Raw genomic sequence first — 24,290 nt, forward strand, 5'->3', positions numbered from 1 at the left:
CTTTCCTCCTTCTCCCTTTTCTCTCCTTCCTCCTTCTCCTTTTTCTCCCTCTCCTCCTCCTTTTTCTCCCTCTCCTCCTTCTCCTCCCTCTCCCTTTCCTCCTTCTCCTTTTTCTCTCTTTCCTCCTTCTCTTCTTCAACTCCTTCCTCATCCCTTGCTACCCTTGAGTTTGAACCCCAAAGAATATTATACATATACTCATCTGGATTTTGAGATATTCTTGTATCTATAATTATTTTTCTCATAATAGGATACCAATAAGATTTGTTGACGATTTCTAAAAGAGTTTTATATTTCATAACTTTGAGAAGTTCATTTTTATTTCATATTTTAAACAAGTCTCTATTTGTGGGTTTAACAATATCAGTATAAGGCCAGTTTTTAATGACAAAATTCCCATGTATATGCTCCAAATCATAAGGTATGTAATACCGAGCACCCTTTTCTTGTAGGTATCCTTGAATACAAAAATTATAATTCTCTTGTAGGCTTCTTCCTGCCATTTATGTATCAGAAATATATGTGAGATTAATATTATGACAGGTAATACCACCCCATCTTCCCACTACCAAATTGGTTTGTATTCCTTGGCTTTCTATCCTTATCTCATGACCTTCCTTCTTTGTCATGCTAACCATCGCTATACTATCATATATTTTTCTTTTCTTAAAACCATGTATTTGTTGTTTATTAATTGTACTTCCACATAAATCCTTATCCTCACCAAGTGGATAATATTCTTCTTTACGAGACTGATTAAAATCATGTAGGTCTTCTATGTTTATTGAAAAAGACCAATTATACCCTAAATCAGGCATATCATACCCCCATTTATTAATTCGCATATTAACTATATGTCCTTCTTTATAAAATTCAATTGTAAGCAGGTAGTTAAATTCAATGAGGAAAGGTGTATGGTCAGTATAACCAGGTGTTGTGGTTGTAAATTTTACTTGTTTAACAAAACGTGCTGTTTTCTTTAAAAATATATATTGTGATAAATCACTTAATCTAATTAAGTCATTCGCATCTGTAGGGTTTGGATAATTGATTAATTTATAAGTATTCTTCAAATTAATATTTTTACTTACACTATATTTTTGTCGTTCAGCCTGTGCCTTTGTATAATAATTTGATAAATCAATATCCTGAGAGGATTTTCCAAAGATAGAACCATCTTTTCCAACATAAGTCATTTATATTAGATTTAAAATGATATCATAAAAATTTTCATTATTGTTGAGTTGAAATAATACATACAAACATAATTGACCACAACATTTAGAATTAATTTCTTGAACTTGAAATGTTTGATAAACACCATTCTGTAAGAATTGTATTACTTCAACAGGTGGTGGCATACCATAACTATCAAAATAATATTTATCCTGACTATTATGAATACAAACCCAATGAGAACCATTCTGTGTGTCTAAATTCATAATAATATTCTTTGTATTCTTATTTATATGTATCAATTCATCTCTCATACAAATAACCACATTATCAATTTTTAGTGTTTTACAATACTTAGCTAGTTCTATATTTGACGTTGTATTCTTTCCAAATTGTTTAAACCATTTATCCATTTATTTATGAGAAAGATACAATCCATTACCCCGTTTAGTTAGTTTAACACCCGCTTGAGCGATAGAGGAAAGCATATCTCCAACCAACAATCTAGCTTTATCAGGTAGACTTTCAAGTTTTTGAGCAAAATCTACAATTACACCACTTCCACTAATTTGTTTCTCCAACTCCTTGTTATGTCTTTCCAATTCTTTTTGAGCTTTTAGTTGTGCCTTCCTTTCGTTAGCAGTTTTTACCGCTGCTGAAATACCACCAGTCAATGCTCCCGCCGCACTTAAACCAGCAAATAAAGGAATTAGAAACGGGAGAAATCCTCCTCTTGACTCGTCTATTGAATATTTCTTTAACATAGGTTTCGTCATTTTAATTTTAAGTGATCCAACATCATTTAGTGTTTTTACTTGTGTGTGTGTGAGTAAAACATCAATTCTTACAGCTCCTTTTCTTTGAATTGTATTAACATTAATAATACAAGGCTTTTGATTTTGAATACAAGATGTTAATTTATTAAGATTGATTTGATTAACATATACCCCAACCATTTATTTATGAGAAAAAACCTATGTGATATTAATCATAACACCATTATCTGTATTAATCTGTAATTCTGTTTCCTCCAAAAGCAAACAATATGCATTAACCTCTTCACTCTCCCCTCTTTCAATGTATAGAGAAGTATCCACTCGATTAGACTTTATAGTTTCCTTTTGAGAACTCAGGTCAATTGCATAGATTGTATAAAGTTTTTGAAACGCAACCATATCCAAAATAGGGTCATTATTACCGTTGCTTTCACACACCTTTTGGTAAGACTTGTAGGCTTCCGCATAATCATTTTTTTCCCAATCAATTTCCAATCTATCTCGCGGATAAAATGTGCCATCAAGAGAAACCCGAAGTTGTTTCACCTTAGCATTATCACTCAGCGCATTATTCTTATTAGTACCGTCCTCTCCATCTGGTTTTTTAAAAATGAGCCAGAGGTATCGTGGCTTTCCTTGAAGAACACCCAAATTCCAAGTGTAGGTAGTGTGTTCCAGTTTAACGTGTTGACATCTTCTTTTAAGGTATGATACATTTAGCGGTTTCTTTGAGTTAAGTCTTCTATTTAACATCTCTTCCGTTTTAAGATTAGGAGTATATTCACTGATATACCAACACAAATCATTAATAACAAATTTATTGTTGTCTCCAAAAGCATTTTCAACCCCAAAAAGCAACCTATTTACATTATCATTCCTTTGTAGTTGAAATCTAATTTTAAGGCCATACAAAACTTTGTCATAATCACAAAATCCAAATATACCTTTCAGAGGTACTGCTACGGTAAAACTATTCTCTGGTTTTGTGTCATCATTATACATTGCCTTCCTTTGACTATAACCAGGGTCTGTGTTTGTACCCGTTGACATATCAGGAATAAAACCTTCAACAGCTCCCTTACCCATTCTATCACCAAACGAATATAGTGTAAATTTCATCATTTCAGATGTAGCAGAGACATAATCAACCGCTTCAACCTCTTGTGTTCCAATATACAGGCGAACACTATCAAACATTTTCCAGAAGAAATCATTTACGAGTGTAGCATTAGTATTATTCGCAGCCTTAGTGAATTTAAATTTACACAGCAAGAAACTATCAGCTATATTCAAGTAAGTTTGTTGATTATTTATTTCAAAACTTTTTGTTCCGTTTGAATTCCAGTCTGTTCCTGTTATAGCATTTACCTTAAAATAGTCTTCCTTTTTCGTGGAGTTTGAAATGATAATTGTATCATCCAAATCATAGATACTATCAATCGCTTCCATACTTGTATTTATATAGTATTAAAATCGTTGAAACCCTGACCCAAGTATTTTAATGATTTTTTGTCGTTCTTGTGAAGATAGTTGAGTTTTACCTTTTTTTATTTCTTTGATTGCTTGTAATTTATGAGACTCCTTTTGAGCATCTTTTATACTCTTTATAGCACCCGCAACGGAGCCCACGGCAGAAGCAGTTGAACCAATTAGGTCTTTATGTTTAAGGATGGTTGAACCAATACCCATTAGAGTATCAATTATCCCATCTCCTTTATTTCGAAATTGATGACCTACACCTTGTTGTCTCTTAGGTTTATAGTATCCTTTACCCACATACCTTGTATAGTATGGTGAAAGGTACATGCCCTCCCCTGTAATTATTTTATATTTTCCCAACTCATGTTTTCTCACAATAACCATTATTTATTTATTGAAAAACTTCACGTAGGTGAATTCTGATGGATATAATTTCATCATTAGAGGATATCATACGATTATCTTGGTCGGTTATCCTAAAATTTACTCTGTATATGGTTTTTCCTGACACAGGTAAATAGACAAGATTTTTTGGTTCCATATTAAATTTATAACCAATCGGGGTTGAGTATGCACTGAATGAAAATATTGTATTTGTTCTTATTCCATCGTTATAAGCACCATCAATCAAATCACAATGAATTAATACTGAATTTATACCGGAGGATATTTGGATAACATTATCACTGTAAAACGTCCCGTTATTTTCAATCTTTTTTGAAGAGAAACCCAATAGCTCTCTAAACGAATTTTCAATCGTGAAATCAACTTTATAATTATTTTTAAGTTTAATAGTTGATTTTGAAGTGTGTTTTTGAATATCTATTACAATATTTTTTGGTTCATCACCTTTTTCTTTCATAAGGCGAGAGACTTCTGAAGATATTTGAGAAATCTCGTAAGCTCCAGGTGAAACGGTTATAGTTTTATATCCACTTCCTGGATTATATGTGGATCATTGTGGCTCACCCAATCACCATCAAACCTTTTGTCCGCCCCATCCTTCCCTTTCTCCGAGCTATTCTGAAATCTCTGACACACCTTCAACAGCTCTCCCTACCTCTTCCACCTCTTCCACATCTTACCCTACCCCTCCTCCCCCCTGTTCTGTATCTGATGCTCCCCCTTCCTCTTCATTAACGGTATGGACCTCAAACATCCGGGGCCTTCGTTCAAACTTAACTGATCTCTCCATACAGGTTGCTTCTGTCAAACCAGACGTGATCTGCTTAACAGAAACTTTCCTCCTTTATGATGTCTCTGATTCCATAGTATCTCTCCCGGGCTACTCCCTCCTCCGGTATGATAGACCTGAGCCTCGTCCTGGAGGCGGGGTTGCTATCTTTATCACAAACTCTCTTCCTCACTCGCCCTGCACTGCACTCTCTCCACCTCACCCCCAGGAATACCTCTGGCTACGGCTTCCCCTTCGCTCCCACCTCTTGTTCATATGTGTGTTGTACCGTCCACCAAACAGTGATGACTCCATCTACATCTCGCTGTCTGATGATATGGACCAACTTCTATCGACTCATCCCAACTCTCTCTTCCTCATATGTGGTGATTTCAACTGTCATCATGCCAGTTGGCTGGGTGTGGGTACCTCTCTCACCAGCCATGGCTCCTCAGCAAAGGACTTCTGCGACTCACTGGGACTGACACAATCTATCAATTTCCCGACCCGGATCTCAGTCAACGGAACATCTTCTCTTCTGGACTTGGTTATGACTAACTTCCCTGAAAATGTCTGCTGCTCTTCTTCTGCTCCGATCGGATCATCTGATCATGTCCTTGTTAAAGTGGACATCTCTCTGACCATCCTCAGGGAGCCTGCTCAGCGTCGACGAGTCTGGCATTTCACTCAGGCCAACTGGCACGGTCTTCAAGCAGCCATCAATCATCTGGACTGGTCTCCCATCTCTACCACCTCTGACATCAACTCATCCTGGGAATTCTTCCAAAGTAAATTGCTCTCTCTCATGCACAGATTTATCCCATCTCGTCTTCAGTTGTCATACCCTTCCTCCCGTCCATGGTACACGGAATCCTGTGGTGAGGCTGTTGCCCAGAAACAACTTGCCTTCGTCTCCTGGAAAGCAAATCCAACGGAAGGAAATCTCATTTCCTTTCACAAAGCCCGAAACAAGTGTGTGTCCACCCTCAGGAGAGCCAGGAAACAATATCTCTCCGTTCTCAAGACCGAACTCTCTTATCTGTCTCCCTCTTCCAAATCCTGGTGGCGTCTGGTCAAATCCGTTTCTGGTGTTTGTTCCCCCTCCATCCCCTCCCTTACCTCAAACGGCTACACAGCTGACTCCGCACGTGAAAAAGCTGAATGCCTCAACTCTGTGTTTGCCTCTAAATCTTGTGTCCCAAACCCATCCCTCTCTGTACCCACCATACCCAGTCGTACCCTGCTGCTCCTGGACTCCGTGTCCTTTCCTCCTGACAAGGTGGAAAAGTTTCTGTCAACCCTCGACTCTGATTCTGCAACTGGACCCGACGGCATCAGCCCACGGGTCCTAAAATCCTGCTCTGCTGCTCTATCTCACCCTCTCTCTGTTCTCTTCACCCTCTCTTTTGCTCAAGGTCAACTGCCATCTGCTTGGAAATCAGCCAACATCACCGCTTTGCACAAAAAAGGTGCAAAAACAGATCCTAGCAACTACAGACCAATCAGCCTTCTCCCAATTATCAGCAAAGTCATGGAATCCATCATTGCTTCTGATATGAAATCTTTCCTCTTCTCCAATGGCTTGATCTCTGATCATCAATTTGGTTTCAGACCAGGTCACTCTACTCTGGACATGCTGCTTCTGCTGTCTCAACAATGGATGGAGGTCCTCAATGCCAAACAGGAAATTAGAGCTGTCTCCCTCGACATATCACGTGCCTTCGACACGGTCTGGCACCCCGCTCTGCTCACCAAACTCTCCTCCTTTGGTATCCATGGAAATCTCCACGCATGGCTGGCGGACTTCCTCTCTAGTCGTCGTCAACGTGTGGCCCTGAATGGGTTTCTCTCATCTCCTCTTCCTGTTCAGGCTGGAGTTCCCCAAGGCAGTGTTCTGGGCCCCGTGCTTTTTCTGGTCTTCATCAATGATCTCTCTGACTCTCTCGAAAATCCTCTCTATCTCTTTGCTGATGACTCCACTCTCTGTCGCTCCATTCCTCTTCCCTCAGATCGGCAGTCTGCTGCCTCCTCACTCTCTGAAGACCTGGACAAAATCACAGACTGGTCAAACAAGTGGAACATGTCTTTCAATCCTGACAAATCTCACACTCTTACTATGTCTCTCCGAAAAGATCGACTGGACAACCCTCCCATCTACTTTCTCAACAATCCTCTCCAAGAAGTTCTGTCGCTCAAGATTTTGGGTCTCACTATCTGCCATGATCTTTCTTGGGAAAACCACATTTCCAAGCTGGCCTCCAAAGCCAGTCGCCGACTGGGCATCCTCCGTCGTGCGAAGTCCTTCCTCGGCACACCTGAGCTCCTCACCACATACAAGGCTTTCATCCGCAGCTCAATGGAATACTGTTCTCCCCTATGGGCCGGTGCTCCTGCCTCACACCTAGCTCGGCTTCACGCTGTTGAAACCAAAGCTTTCAGAATTATTGGAATCTCCCGCGATGAAGCTATCTCTGAGGGCCTTTCACTCACTCACCGCAGGCAGGTAGGTGGTCTTTCTGTCTTCTACCGACTCCTCTCCGGCCTTGCACCCCCAGCTCTCTCTGTGCTCTGTCCCCCAAATATTCCTACAGGTCGCACAAGATCTGCCAGCAACCCTCTGATGGTTAAACTGCCGAAATCTCGGCTCTCCGCTCACCTTCACTCTTTCATTCCTCTTTTCTCCCGCCTCTGGAACAAACTCCCTCACTCCCTTCAATCCCACTCCTCCCTCCAGGTCTTTAAAACAGCTGTTCACCACCATCTCTTATCTTCCCCCATCCAAAACCTTGATCTTTTCTACCCCCGCTAATTCACCCCAGATCCACCTTGTTTGAAATTCCAACTTCTTTCCTGGAAGTCCTGGCAGTGTCCATATGTTTTATACCTCTCCCACTGCCCCCTTCCCACGCCCCCCCCCCCCAAAGCCCTCGCCCTCTCTCAGATCTCTCGATGTCACCATGTCTCTCGGTCCCTGCTCTCAAATGTTGTGTTTGTGTCCTTCCCCCTCTCTCCCCATCTTGTCTACCGCTCCCTATGTTATATGTTTTATGTGTCGGTTTGTCTTTCTGTGTGATTAATGTTCGCTCTTTCACGAGCCTCGATCTTGTATACAAAAAAAAAAAAAAAAAAAAAAAAAAAAAACCTAAACTTGTTGTTTTTCTCTGTGATATTAAACAAGGTATTATAAGTTTCCATCGACAATAAAGATGCCTCATATGAGGTAAGGGGGTCAAGTTGTAGTGGGTAAGGGAATGAAGCTGTGTAATCGCTCGTTGTGAAATTAAAACTAAGAATTGTGCTTCTCATCTTATTTAATATCTAATAAAATATCTTTGTATTGACATTTATTAATTATTTTCATATTCATCAACTGATCTAAAATGGCTGAGGATTCATTAAAACAATTGTTGTTTCCAGCCTTCTTGCTACCTAACAACAATAATAGCCTATTAACTAATTGTGATGGGAGTAGGTGATAAATGTTGCTTCTGGGACACCTCCGTTTAACATGGGAAATCCCTATCTAATGTCATTTACCCCTTGTCTTTTTCAAAAATCATAAACACCTCTATTTCTCCCTCTATGAACCTATAATCCTTCTCACCTTATGAACCTATGATCCTTCTCGCCTTATGAACCTATGATTTTCTTCCTTTATGAACCTATAATCCTTCTAGCCTTATGAACCTATGATCATTCTCACTTCCATGTAATTTTCCCTCTCACCATCACTTTTCTTCATTTCCCCTTAACACCTCTATTCCTGACCCCCTTGGTCTTATGGGCCTTTTTCTCTTACTATCAATGATCATTGTTGTTCATTGATGATTGATTATGTTCGGGTCCTGTGCCACACACTTTTTGTTAAGCTCCGCGCCACTTTTTGTTAAGCTCCGCGCCACTTTTTGCTAAGCTCCGCCCACTTTTTGTTAAGCTCCGCCCACTTTTTGTTAATCCCCGCCCCGTTTTGGTAGGCCCCGCCCACGTTTTACTAAAGCCCACCCACTTTATAAACTCTCCAGCATTACATTATTTTTAGTTAAGACATTACATCATTTTCTGTTGAAACATTACATCATTTTCTGTTGAAACATTACATCATTTTCTGTTGAAACATTACATCATTTTCTGTTGAAACATTACATCATTTTCTGTTGAAACATTACATCATTTTCTGTTGAGACATTACATCATTTCCAGTTAAGACATGCCCAGACTTGCCCAGACTTGCCCACACTTGCCCAAGGGAATTTCCACAGGAAATGACACACCCAGTCTTTCTTATAAAAGGCACTAACCACACAGGCCTTTTCAAACACACTTTCTGCTTCACTTGAGAATGGACTACTATGCTGAAAAGGAGTTGGATAACTTTGACATTCCTTGGAGTCCTACTACCTGTGTGGAGCTCAACCTTCAGATTGATGAACTGGACTCGAACCTCTTATCAATGGAGGTAAGTTTATTTATTTATTTATTTATTTATTTTTTTTTTTTGTATTTTTTTTTTTGTATTTTTTTTTTTTTTTTTGGATTTTTTTTTTTTTTTTTTGTATATTTTTTTTTGTATTTTTTTTTTTTTTTTTGGATTTTTTTTTTTGGATTTTTTTTTTTTGTATATATATATATATTTTTTTGTATTTTTTTTTTTTTTTTTTTGGAATTTTTTTTTTTTTTTTGTATATTTTTTTTTTTGTTTGTATTTTTTTTTTTGTTTTTTTTGTATTTTTTTTTTGTATTTTTTTTTTTGGGGGATTTTTTTTTTTTGTATTTTTTTTTTTTTTTTTTTTTTAGATAAGACTCGTGCAAGAGTCAGCAACGTTTCTTTTAATATTCATAGAGCTTGATTTATATAAATAATAATATTGTATTAAATTAATACGTTGTTATTTTCTCTCACAGGAAATTGTATCTGAGATACAAAATGAAAATACCACTTTTGCCACAACCTGGGGTGAAATGATGATTGATTTGTTTGAAGACCTTTTGAACAACCAAGACCCACAGAACGAGTTCTACCTTGATGACCCAGCCAAAGAGTTATACCGTGGAGACTCACTAAATTTGGGAAAAACAAATTATGAGGTCTGCCTAGATGGTTCTAACTGTGGAGCCTACCTTGGAGACTCACTAAATTTGGGAAAAACAAATTATGAGGTCTGCCTAGATGGTTCTAACTGTGGAGCCTACCTTGGAGACTCACTAAATTTCATAAAATTAGGAAAAGAGTTTTACCTTGGAGACTTTGAAAACTGGTTTCGTTTTGGAGACTCTAGCTGTGTGGAGCTAAACCTTCACCTTGATAAACTCGATTCAAATTTCTCATCAATGAAGGTAATATTTTATTTTAATATACATATAATAATTGTGTATTAAATGTAAAAAATAATTAATTAATACGTTGTTATTTTCTCTCACAGGAAATTGTATCTGAGATTCAAAATGAAAATACCACTTTTGCCACAACCTGGGGTGAAATGATCGATTTGTTTAAAGACCATGACCAAGAGAACGAGTTTTACCTTGATAATCCAACGAAAGAGTTTTACCTTGGAGGCTCTTTGGATTCTAAAGCAATGAACAATGTTCTTTCTTTAATGACGTTTGATTTAAGGTAAGTTCAGTTGATTAATAATCAATTAAAGTATATGTTATTTCATTCAATATTAGATAAGTAATATATTTCTTTTTTACATGTATTTCAGCAATATCAAGAAAGTTCGGGGAAGAAGATGCTGGAAAATACTTTCTTCCCATTTCTACTTTTTCCAACTTGAAAGCCTTGAAAGACAGAATTGGAGGAAGAGGAAAAATATATATATTGAAATACGTATTAAAAAACATTTTAAAAAAATATTGAAATACGTATTAAAAAAAGAAAAGGAAAAAAAGATTATGCTAGGGTTAGGGTTGGGATTTTGAATGTGAGGGTTAGGGATGGGGTTGGGTTAATGGGTTAGGGATGGGTTGGGTTAGGGTTGGGATTTTGAATGTGAGGGTTAGGGATGGGTTGGGTAAGGGATGGGGATGGGTTAGGGATTGGGTTGGGTTAGCGTTCTGGATGTGAGGTGAATTTTTGAATGAATGTCAAACCTCACAGACTCATTTATCTTATATTATCATTGAATTGTTTTTAAAAAGTTGGGAAAAGATAAATAGAATTGGAAGGTCATACAAAGAGATGGAGTTAAGAACTTTTTTTAATGGTTGATGTAATGGATTCAGTTGTTTTGACTAACAAATATGGTGTTTTAATGTGGGGGTTGGGTTAGGGTTTGTACATTATTATGACCCACTCACACACACACAAAAGTTAAGCCCCAACTAAAAAGTTGTGGGATTCTGTGTTTGGGGTTCACAGATTTAAAAATATATCCCCATGATACACACAAAAGTTAAGCCCCAACTAAAAAGTTGTGGGATTCTGTGTTTGGGGTTCACAGATTTAAAAACGTATCCCCGTTATACACACAAAAGTTAAGCCCCAACTAAAAAGTTGTGGGATTCTGTGTTTGGGGTTCACAGATTTAAAAACGTATCCCCATTACATTTTTTTATTTATTTATTATTTTCAAGGGTTATCAGCTTTGTTTTTTGTAATTCCTGTGAATAAAATGACCCTAAGATTTCTTCTCCATTTAAATCATATAATTTGTAGGTCCAAGGGACTGTATCCATTACATCAACGATTTTAAATAATTCATTAGTCCATTTTTTTGTATAACCTTTCTCAAAATGGCTTTTCCATCTGTATATTCTTACAATATCACCAACTTTGAACTTCGGTTTTCTCAAATTAATCTCCTTTTCATATTCTAATTTTGTAAATGATTCTGATGGTTTTGATTTTGTTGATGAATGAACGGTATTATTGTAATTATCTACAATACCCTGAATTAAATACACCCATTTTTGAGAACCGAGTTGTGTGAATTTTTTATATAGCCTCTCTTTCAAAGTACGATTAAAACGCTCAATAACAACTGCTTTTCCTTCATTAAAGGTGCTGTATAATTTAATACCCTCCCCCTTAAGAAATTTCATAAATATTTTGTTATAGAACTCTGTTCCCTCATCGGTCCACAGTTTCTTTGGTTTTCTTTTACTTTTATTAAATATCTGTTGGAAGGCTAACATCAGAGTATAACCTCTCTTGTTTTTCAAAGGAACAACCCAAGCAAATCTACTCCTCAAATCAATAACGGTTAAAGCATACTTGTATCCCTTATCATTTTTTAGTTCAATTAAATCAGCGGACCATATGTGGTCGGTGTATTTAGAATAAACTTTCCTTCTTTTAAACTTTGTGATTATAGGTTTATGTAATTCATCAGCCAAAAGCTCCTCAGTCTTGATGACATCATGAGAGCCTAATAGTTTTTTGAGGGTGAATAACCAAGGCCAAGTTTCAATTTAGCATTTATCAAATTTCTCACAATAAACCTATCAACTTTCTCTCTCAACGTTGGATTTTGTATCAAAGACAAATTATACAACATTTCTCTGTCGGCTTTATGTTTTTCAGTCAACGTAGTGGTTTTCCCATAAGCAATATCATGCTTCATACACACTTCATCAACCCTATTTGTAGGTTTAGACCAAGGTTTAGGATTGTCAGCCTCATCTAATCTTTTATCCAAGTTTGTTCCTGGGCCACAGAAAGAATACCCTGGAAGGTGTAATTCCCCTGGAATTCCAGTTGTTGTAAATTTGCTACCTGACAAAAACTTTTGTATGTCTCCTCCACTTTTAGGAGAGATGAATTGACACTTTTTAGAGCCACACACTTGACATATTCCTTTTTGATAAACTCTATTATTTTTAGCTTTAACATAAGAGATATTTTTAGATTTAGTTTTCTTTTTACATTTGAGACAATAACTCATATTTATTTATGAGAAAAAGTCCTACATAGTGCCAAAACCTTTTTGGTTTTCAACATATACATTTCTATCTTGATTTTTAAAACATAAAGAATCCTTAGAAATGGCTTCACTCTCTCCTCCATTTATTTACAAATAAAACTAACTAAAGTCAATAACACCAACATCATCAACTATATGTTGTATATCTGCGCTCTGAATTCATTATAGCATAATTTAAAAACCAATATGTTCGTAAGAGTCATTAATTCTTTATTTTCCTCTTCAGTGCGTTGAGATTTATTTATTTGCCGTAATACCTTCAATCTTTCATTAATCTCAGGAATGGTCATATTTTTATATTTTTCCACCCTCTCTCTTTCCTCCCTCTCCTCCTTCTCCTTCTCCTCCTCCTTTTTCTCCCTTTCATCCTTCTCCTTTTTCTCCCTCTCCTCCTTCTCCTTTTTCTCCCTTTCCTCCGTCTCCTTTTTCTCCCTTTCCTCCTTCTCCTTTTTCTCTCTTTCCTCCTTCTCTTCTTCAACTCCTTCCTCATCCCTTGCTACCCTTGAGTTTGAACCCCAAAGAATATTATACATATACTCATCTGGATTTTGAGATATTCTTGTATCTATAATTATTTTTCTCATAATAGGATACCAATAAGATTTGTTGACGATTTCTAAAAGAGTTTTATATTTCATAACTTTGAGAAGTTCATTTTTATTTAATATTTTAAACAAGTCTCTATTTGTGGGTTTAACAATATCAGTATAAGGCCAGTTTTTAATGACAAAATTCCCATGTATATGCTCCAAATCATAAGGTATGTAATACCGAGCACCCTTTTCTTGTAGGTATCCTTGAATACAAAAATTATAATTCTCTTGTAGTCTTCTTCCTGCCATTTATGTATCAGAAATATATGTGAGATTAATATTATGACAGGTAATACCACCCCATCTTCCCACTACCAAATCGGTTTGTATTCCTCGGCTTTCTATCCTTATCTCATTACCTTCCTTCTTTGTCATGCGAACCATCGCTATACTATCATATATTTTTCTTTTCTTAAAATCACGTATTTGTTGTTTACTAATTGTACTTCCACATAAATCCTTATCTTCACCAAGTGGATAATATTCTTCTTTACGAGACTGATTTAAATCATGTAGGTCTTCTATGTTTATTGAAAAAGACCAATTATACCCTAAATCAGGCATATCATACCCCCATTTATTAATTCGCATATTAACTAAATGTCCTTCTTTATAAAATTCAATTGTAAGCAGGTAGTTAAATTCAATGAGGAAAGGTGTATGGTCAGTATAACCAGGTGTTGTGGTTGTAAATTTTACTTGTTTAACAAAACGTGCTGTTTTCTTTAAAAATATATATTGTGATAAATCACTTAATCTAATTAAGTCATTCGCATCTGTAGGGTTTGGATAATTGATTAATTTATAAGTATTCTTCATATTAATATTTTTACTTACACTATATTTTTGTCGTTCAGCCTGTGCCTTTGTATAATAATTTGATAAATCAATATCCTGAGAGGATTTTCCAAAGATAGAACCATCTTTTCCAACATAAGTCATTTATATTAGATTAAAAATGATCTCATAAAAATTTTCATTATTGTTGAGTTGAAATAATACATATAAACATAATTGACCACAACATTTAGAATTAATTTCTTGAACTTGAAATGTTTGATAAACACCATTCTGTAAGAATTGTATTACTTCAACAGGTGGTGGCATACCATAACTATCAAAATAATATTTATCCTGACTATTATGAATACAAACCCAATGAGAACCATTCTGTGTGTCTAAATTCATAATAATATTCTTTGTATTCTTATTTATATGTATTAATTCATCTCTCATACAAATAACCACATTATCAATTTTTAGTGTTTTACAATACTTAGCTAGTTCTATATTTGACGTTGTATTCTTTCCAAATTGTTTAAACCATTTATCCATTTATTTATGAGAAAGATACAATCCATTACCCCGTTTAGTTAGTTTAACACCCGCTTGAGCGATAGAGGAAAGCATATCTCCAACTAACAATCTAGCTTTATCAGGTAGACTTTCAAGTTTTTGAGCAAAATCTACAATTACACCACTTCCACTAATTTGTTTCTCCAACTCCTTGTTATGTCTTTCCAATTCTTTTTGAGCTTTTAGTTGTGCCTTCCTTTCGTTAGCAGTTTTTATCACTGCTGAAATACCACCAGTCAATGCTCCCGCCGCACTTAAACCAGCAAATAAAGGAATTAGAAATGGGAGAAATCCTCCTCTTGACTCGTCTATTGAATATTTCTTTAACATAGGTTTTGTCATTTTAATTTTAAGTGATCCAGCATCATTTAGTGTTTTCACCTGCTCTCTTGTGAGTAAAACATCAATTCTTACTGCTCCTTTTCTTTGAAATGTATTAACATTAATAATACAAGGCTTTTGATTTTGAATACAAGATGTTAATTTATCAAGATTGATTTGATTAACATATACCCCTACCATTTATTTATGAGAAAAAACCTATGTGATATTAATCATAACACCATTATCTGTATTAATCTGTAATTCTGTTTCCTCCAAAAGCAAACAATAAGCATCAACTTCTTCATTCTCTCCTCTTTCAATGTATAGAGAAGTATCCACTCTATTAGACTTTATAGTTTCCTTTTGAGAACTCAGGTCAATTGCGTAGATTGTATAAAGTTTTTGAAACGCAACCATATCCAAAATAGGTTCATTATTACCATTACTTTCACACACCTTTTGGTAGGACTTGTAGGCTTCCGCATAATCATTTTTTTCCCAATCAATTTCCAATCTATCTCGCGGATAAAATGTTCCATCAAGAGAAACCCGAAGTTGTTTCACCTTAGCATTATCACTCAGCGCATTATTCTTATTAGTACCCTCCTCTCCATCTGGTTTTTTAAAAATGAGCCAGAGGTATCGTGGCTTTCCTTCAAGAACACCCAAATTCCAAGTGTAGGTAGTGTGTTCCAGTTTAACGTGTTGACATCTTCTTTTAAGGTATGATACATTTAGCGGTTTCTTTGAGTTAAGTCTTCTATTTAACATCTCTTCCGTTTTAAGATTAGGAGTATATTCACTGATATACCAACACAAATCATTAATAACAAATTTATTATTTTCTCCAAAAGCATTTTCATCCCCAAAAAGCAACCTATTTACATTATCATTCCTTTGTAGTTGAAATCTAATTTTAAGCCCATACAAAACTTTATCATAATCACAAAATCCAAATATACCTTTCAGAGGTACTGCTACCGTAAAACTATTCTCTGCTTTTGTATCATCATTATACATTGACTTCCTTTGACTATAACCAGGGTCAGCATTTGTTCCCGTTGACATATCAGGAATAAAACCTTCAACAGCTCCCTTACCCATTCTATCACTAAACGAATATAGTGTAAATTTCATCATTTCAGATATAGCAGAGACATAATCAACCGCTTCAACCTCTTGTGTTCCAATATACAGGCGGACACTATCAAACATTTTCCAGAAGAAATCATTTACGAGTGTAGCATTAGTATTATTCGCAGCCTTAGTGAATTTAAATTTACACAGCAAGAAACTATCAGCTATATTCAAGTAAGTTTGTTGATTATTTATTTCAAAACTTTTTGTTCCGTTTGAATTCCAGTCTGTTCCTGTTATAGCATTTACCTTAAAATAGTCTTCCTTTTTCGTAGAGTTTGAAATGATAATCGTATCATCCAAATCATAGATACTATCAATCGCTTCCATACTTGTATTTATATAGCATTAAAATCGTTGAAACCCTGACCCAAGTATTTTAATGATTTTTTGTCGTTCTTGTGAAGATAGTTGAGTTTTACCTTTTTTAATTTCTTTGATTGCTTGTAATTTATGAGACTCCTTTTGAGCATCTTTTATACTCTTTATAGCACCCGCAACTGAGCCCACGGCTGAAGCAGTTGAACCAATTAGGTCTTTATGTTTAAGGATGGTTGAACCAATACCCATTAGAGTATCAATTATCCCATCTCCTTTATTTCTAAATTGATGTCCCACACCCCGTTGTCTCTTTGGTTTATAGTATCCTCTCCCAAGAAACATACCTTCACCCTTATAGTATGGTGAAAGGAACATCCCATCCCCTGTAATTATTTTATATTTTCCCAACTCGTGTTTTCTCACAATAACCATTATTTATTTATTGAAAAACTTCACGTAGGTGAATTCTGATGGATATAATTTCATCATTAAAGGATATCATACGATTATCTTGGTCGGTTATCCTAAAATTTACTCTGTATATGGTTTTTCCTGACACAGGTAAATAGACAAGATTTTTTGGTTCCATATTAAATTTATAACCAATCGGGGTTGAGTATGCGCTGAATGAAAATATTGTATTTGTTCTTATTCCATCGTTATAAGCACCATCAATCAAATCACAATGAATTAATACTGAATTTATACCGGAGGATATTTGAATGACATTATCACTGTAAGACGTCCCGTTAGTTTCAATCTTTTTAGAAGAGAACCCCAATAGCTCTCTGAACGAATTTTCAATCGTGAAATCAACTTTATAATTATTTTTAAGTTTAATAGTTGATTTTGAAGTGTGTTTTTGAATATCTATTACAATATTTTTTGGTTCATCACCTTTTTCTTTCATAAGGCGAGAGACTTCTGAAGATATTTGAGAAATCTCGTAAGCACCGGGTGAAACGGTTATAGTTTTATATCCACTTCCTGGATTATAACTAAACTTGTTGTTTTTCTCTGTGATATTAAAAAGGGTATTGTAAGTCTCCATTGACAACAAAGAAGCCTCATATTCTTTTTTGGGGTCAAGTTGTAGTGGGTAAGGGAATGAAGCTGTGTAATCACTCGTTGTGAAATTAAAACTAAGAATTGTGCTTCTCATCTTATTTAATATCTAATAAAATATCTTTGTATTGACATTTATTAATTATTTTCATATTCATCAACTGATCTAAAATGGCGGATGCTTCATTAAAACAATTGTTGTTTCCAGCCTTCTTACTACCTAACAACAATAATAACCTATTAACTAATTGTGATGGGTCATTTGGAAGAAAACTAACACCCGAACCAAGCTTACTTAAAGCATCAATAATATGTTTCTCCTTCTCATTCTTCTTACTTTTACCAGCAACAGAAACTCCATAATCAAGTGCGTTTAGCAACTCAATATACTCTCTATCTTCCTCTCTTTCCCTATCAAGCGGTTCATCAAAATAAGGTGAATTAGAATGTCCATCTTTTGTTAGAAGAAACATTAATCTTGGGGTTAATTCAACATTTGGTTGGTCAGAACTTAAGAACACCAATTTATCATTAAATATCAATAACTTTTCTTTCACAAGATGGAACTGTGCTGGTTCTTCTGTTGGAATGAGACCTGCTCTGGTTTTTGAACCCTTCAAATATTCATTGTTTTGAAGAGCTTCTACAATATAATTGGAAAGTTTATTTACCTTCTCAAGATGCCGAAATAATCCTTCATCATCATATTCTAATTCTCCAAGTTCTTGCTCTGTCATTTGACTAAAATCTTTGAGCATTTGAAAATTTTTTGGAGTAAATTCTACCATGGGAACTGTAGGTGAAATCGTTTGTTGAGTTTTTAAAAGTGGTTTAAAAAATTTCTCTTGTTTTCTTTCAAAGGCTTCTTCACCAGTTAGTTTCTGTCTCCTTTTCTTCTTTATGTCTTCCTGTTGCTTTACAACTTTTGAAACCAACTCTTGATGTTCTTTAAACTTTCTTACTCTTTCTTCGGTATTCATTTTCTGTATTTATTTATTGAAAAATATCATTTAGTATCTCATCTTGTTTCACAACAATATATTTATATTTTCCAATCGTGTGTTTCATATTATTTTCAAATTCCTTCTTACTACGTAATGTAGAACAATTATCTCTCCAAAAATTATTTGTATCTATTGAATTTAACTTAAATAAAATAAAAGTATTAGCATTGTTTCTTATTGAGCGCCGAGGGAGTTGAAAATATGACTGACTAAGATAAATACAATTACAAGAAGAATGTCTCCCTCTTGTATAGTAGCTATCCATTACTGTTTGGTTTCTCTCATTAACACAATCATCAAAGATAACGAGGTTCTTTTTTGATTTATCTAAATCTTGAGGTGAAGGTATATCATCCGTATTATCACTGAGAATACAAGTTATGGGTTTTGGTTTTGATTTTGATTTCTGTGTATCACAAAATAATTGTATTATATCATCAATATTATAATCATTTAGTTTGTTTTGAAGTTTAAATAAACCGATAATGTCTTCCTTTTTAAGACCCGCATTAAAACCCTGTGAGAGTAGTTGATACTCAGGTTGAAAACTTGACTTTGTAAAAATTATTAAATTATCATAATCTAAAAAATTAGGACTAAGGAGCATCTTTAAAAGTAAACAGGTTTTTCCACATCCGCTTGAACCGACTATTAGACATCTCAATGAATTTGGAAGATTTTTATGGTTATTAAATTTTATCTTATTTTCCCAAACAGGTAAAAAATCATTCATTTATATATTTGGAAAACAAGTCATCTAACTTTTTTTGAGTTTTTTGAGAAACTCTATATTTTATCCTGAGTTCAGGTTTAATTTCAAAATAATCCATTATTTTGTTTATATAGTATCTTGTATTAACATTTCCATTAAAATTATTTTGAATAATAAATATCATTAAACCCTTATACATTTCCTCAATACAAATAGTCTCTTCCCTTGTAAGAAATGGTGTATTATCACCATAATACTTAACATTCATCTCTCTTATTAATCTTGTAAAGTAATTCATTTTTGGTTCTAATTTAAAAGAGTTATATATTTTTCTATATTTTTTATTATCATTAATTAGAAGATAATCACAGAAAATACATTGTTTATATGCTTCTGATTCTGTATTAAGCCCCACTCTACCACAAGCCGGACAATTCTCTAATTTATCATATGGAGAGTCTGGAAATTCTAAATATCCTTCAGAATTTATCATATTTATAAAGTAAAATTATACTTAAAACAAAGTGCCTTTTTTAGAGGCTTTTTTAAAGATGAAACTGTGCTTAAAGTAAAACACCTTTGAGCTTTTCAACTCGTTTTATGTATATAACTTTACTTAAACTAAACGCAAATTTATTAGCTAATAAATACAATGTTTCAAAACACAAAAGACAAATTTCAATCAATCTCTACTTCGGTGGAAGATATAGAAAAATATGTCAAAGATGTTAAATTGAACAAAGATAAATATGGAAATTTTTGGATTAAACCCATAATGGAGAATAACATGTGTCCTTTTATTAAATTTACGGGACAAGCTATGTTAATTAATAACTCTATTAAAGTAAATTTGACAAAAGTTTCTCCACTACTACTAACAATTTACTCAAAGCTTGAAAAGGTCATTGATAAAGAAGCTTTGAAAATGAATGATAAGACCATCAACGATTCTAGAGGAAACATTTGTATATTCTTTAATAGACCCAAAGATGTGGGTGAAATTAATAATATGAATATTAGTGGTGAACTATCATTCCGTACTCTGATTATTAGAGATTATTTGAAAATAACATTTAATGTAAAAAATATTGTGGTTATTAGTTCTAATGAAAGAAAATATATAGATATTGATGGAAGTTTAATGGTATGTAAATGAGTGATATTAACAGTCAATACTCTGAGAGTTATTATACTGAGAGTCTAGGATCTGAAGATAGTTATGATACTAATAGTTTGTGTTCAAATGATAGTTATGAGAGTAGCTTTATTGATGACTCAGATAGTGAAATTGAAATTGATGAACTAGAGTATCTAAACTTTCTGGCTAATACAAAGACGCTTTACTTTAAGTAAAGTTATATACATAAAACGAGTTGAAAAGCTCAAAGGTGTTTTACTTTAAGTAAAGTTATATACATAAAACGAGTTGAAAAGCTCAAAGGTGGTTTTACTTTAAGTAAAGTTATATACATAAAACGAGTTGAAAAGCTCAAAGATGTTTTACTTTAAGTAAAGTTATATACATAAAACGAGTTGAAAAGCTCAAAGATGTTTTACTTTAAGTAAAGTTATATACATAAAACGAGTTGAAAAGCTCAAAGATGTTTTACTTTAAGCACAGTTTCATCTTTAAAAAAGCCTCTAAAAAAGGCACTTTGTTTTAAGTATAATTTTACTATATAAATAAATATGATCAAAGCAACGTATTGCGACGTTTGTGAACAAGAATATAAACAATACAAAAGACACCTTAAAACTAACAAACACACATTTAATCTACTTCACCTACTATCTCCTATTCAGAAGGAAACAAAACACTGTTCTGAATGTCATAAAAATATCCTCAAGAAAGGCTTCGAAATACATCTTAAAACAATTCTACATTTATCAAATTTTATCACAACTAAAAACTCTGATGGCGCATTCAAAGGACATATTAAAATAAGAGTCTTTAACTTCAAACCTCCTGAACCAGAGTCTATAGTTGATGCTGTAGAAATAGTTAAACCTGCTGTTCAAACGTTGATTGAAAAAACACTAAAAGAAATGAAACCACTTAAATTTTATATGGGAGTAAAATTAGAAATGACAAAGGACGAAGGAGTTATAGATACACCATACATGAGAACTGAGCCACACTTTATATCTTCATATCAAGATTTTAAAACATCAGGAGTCTATGATGAACTTATAAAACAAGAGCAAGATGTGGATAATTCAATCGTAGGAAGTGGCTTCAATATAGGAAAAACTAGAACGGGCACTCGGTAGAGCGCATACCTTCGCCGCAGCTACTGTTCTGTACTTGGCATGGGAGTGTAGGGAACAGAACAGTGAACAGTTTGGTGCTGATTTCATGCAAATCGGATAAGAATTGACCGAGTTATGACAAAAAACGCACATTTTGCAAGGTCGTGACCCCCCTGACCTTTGACCCGATTGCTCCCAAAATCTAATCAAATGTGTCCCGTATAATAACCAATCATCCCACCAAATTTCATGCAATTCGGTTGAATACTTTTTGAGTTATGCGAATAACATACACACACACACACACACAGACATACAAACAAGGGTTATGACGTCAGTGTCATGTCGCATATCACAAGATTGGGCATTGAATTCTGAACATTTTGGCATTAGTTTCATACAAATTGGACACAAATTGACCGCGCTATGGTAAAAAGACGATTTTGACCTTTTCATGACCTTGACCTTGACCTTTGACCCGATCGATTCCAAAATCTAATCAAATGGTTCCCGGATAATAACCTATCATCCCACCAAATTTCATGCGAATCGGTTGAATACTTTTTGAGTTATGCGAATAACATACACACACACACACAGACATACAAATAAATACACAGCGATCAAAACATAACCTCCGCTTTTGCGAAGGTAATAAATACACAGCGATCAAAACATAACCTTCCGCTTTTGCGAAGGTAATAAATACACAGCGATCAAAACATAACCTTCCGCTTTTGCGAAGGTAATTAACCTGAAATTGCAGACAGAATTATTTATTTTATCTGAGAAGCTAAACGAATCTTCTTCTTCTTTAGTACCTCAAACTTTATGTGAAATGCGATCGATTTTTAAAAATCAGAATTTGAGCAAATCTGTTTCATTCGTCTGTTAATATGCCTCCCCGATTGACAAATCTGCAATTTGAATTTCATTTGAGGTTGAAATGATTGCGGGAGATCGCGTTATAGTGATGACGTCTTGGATGGACATCCTCTTCTTCAGTCGCTCATAACTTTGAGTGAAATACGATCGAGTTAAAAATAGTCAGAATTTGAGCAAATCTGTTTCATTCGTTTGTTAATATGCCTCATCTCTTGACAAATCTGCAATTATAATTTTTTTTGAGGTTGAAATGATCGCGGGAGATTGCGTTATAGTGATGACGTCCTGTATGGACATCTTCTTCTTCAGTCGCGCATAACTTTGAGTGAAATACGATCGAGTTAAAAATAGTCAGAATTTGAGCAAATCTGTTTCATTCGTTTGTTAATATGCCTCATCTATTGTCAAATCTGCAATTATAATTTTTTTTGAGGTTGAAATGATCGCGGGAGATCGCGTTATAGTGATGACGTCCTGGATGGACATCTTCTTCTTCAGTCGCTCATAACTTTGAGTGAAATACGATCGAGTTAAAAATAGTCAGAATTTGAGCAAATCTGTTTCCCAAAATCTAATCAAATGTGTCCCGTATAATAACCAATCATCCCACCAAATTTCATGCAATTCGGTTGAATACTTTTTGAGTTATGCGATTAACATACACACACACAGACATACAAATAAATACACAGCGATCAAAACATAACCTTCCGCTTTTGCGAAGGTAATTATTTACATAGACATTCATATTCTTAAATCAGATCCTCTAAAAGCTTCTTCCTACATCGATTTACCCAGTGTTATCAAAAATAGAAAAGCAGTTATCAATATCAAAAATAAAGACAATAAATGTTTTCTCTGGTCTATTCTAGCACACTTACATCCTCCACATTTTCATGATGAAAGAGTATCTCATTATAAAAAATATGAGAATACATTAAATACGAAAGATCTAAAGTTTCCGATGGCTTTAAATGATATTCCTAAATTTGAAAAGATAAATAATTTATCAGTTAATGTTTATGGTCTAACAGAAACAAACAGCATTCAGGTTTTAAAGCTTTCTGACAATTGTAAACAAACTCATATTAATCTTCTATATTTTAATTCAGAGGAAAATTCACATTATACATACATTAAAGATATTGCTAAATTAATAAAACCACAAGTATGTAAAAGAACAAATAAAATATATATTTGTTTGCGTTGTCTTAACTTCTTCCATACACAAGAAAGATTAGATAAACATTCAAATTATTGTGGTGAACATAAATCAACGGTAATCAATATGCCTAAAGAAGGCTCAAATATCACATTCAAAGATGAAAATAAAAAGATCAAACATCCATTTGTTATATATGCTGATTTTGAAAGTATTCTAGAAAAAATAGATACTGCTTCTCCAGATCCAAAAGATTCATACACAAATAAATATCAAAAACATACTCCTTGCGGTTTTTGTTATTATATCAAATCATCCGTTGGTGATAAATATAACAAGTTAGAGGAGTATAGAGGCTCAAATACCCCAGAGGAGTTTGTGAAACGACTAGAAAAAGACTGTGTCCGATTAACCAAGATAATGAGAGAAACTAATAAACCAATGTCCTTGACGAGTGAACAGAAAAGGGAATTTAGAAAAAACAATGTTTGTCATATTTGTGAGGAAAAAATTGGTGAAGGTCTAAAGGTTAGAGATCATTGTCATCTCACTGGTAAATATAGAGGTCCAGCTCATCAAAGTTGTAATATTAATTATCAACTCCCCTCTTTCATTCCTGTCTTTCTTCATAACAACGCTCATTATGATACGCATCTATTTATTAATGAACTTTCAAAGACATCTGGACACATTTCAGCAATTCCTAACACAGATCAGAAATACATTTCATTCACAAAAACAATTCACACATCTCCTATTACTCATATCAGATTTCTTGATACATTTAAATTCATGGCAAGTCCATTGGCTAACTTGGTTCAAAATCTAAAAGAGTTTCCATGTCTTTCAGAGTATTTTTCAGATAAAGATTTTCTAACACAAAAGGGAATTTACCCCTATGACTATATGGACTCATTTGAGAGATTCAATGAAACACAACTTCCTTTAAAA

The 24,290-nt window shown here is 34.4% G+C and overlaps 1 protein-coding gene across 1 annotated transcript in view; it reads left to right on the top strand.

The window, feature by feature from the left end:
• The first annotated feature begins 8,895 nt into the window (after positions 1-8,895).
• Positions 8,896-24,290, top strand: part of LOC144891232 (uncharacterized) — a 48,589-nt gene continuing 33,194 nt past the window's right edge. The window contains exons 1-4 of the mRNA XM_078773622.1: positions 8,896-9,061; positions 9,508-9,939; positions 10,026-10,219; positions 10,311-10,508. Of these exons, the coding sequence (XP_078629748.1) occupies positions 8,945-9,061; positions 9,508-9,939; positions 10,026-10,219; positions 10,311-10,508 (941 nt within the window). The 5' untranslated portion in view covers positions 8,896-8,944. The remainder of the gene's footprint in view (positions 9,062-9,507; positions 9,940-10,025; positions 10,220-10,310; positions 10,509-24,290) is intronic.

The sequence above is a fragment of the Myxine glutinosa genome, chromosome 3, assembly GCF_964187855.1.
Source record: "Myxine glutinosa chromosome 3, kmMyxGlut1.1, whole genome shotgun sequence".
Taxonomy (NCBI): domain Eukaryota; kingdom Metazoa; phylum Chordata; class Myxini; order Myxiniformes; family Myxinidae; genus Myxine; species Myxine glutinosa.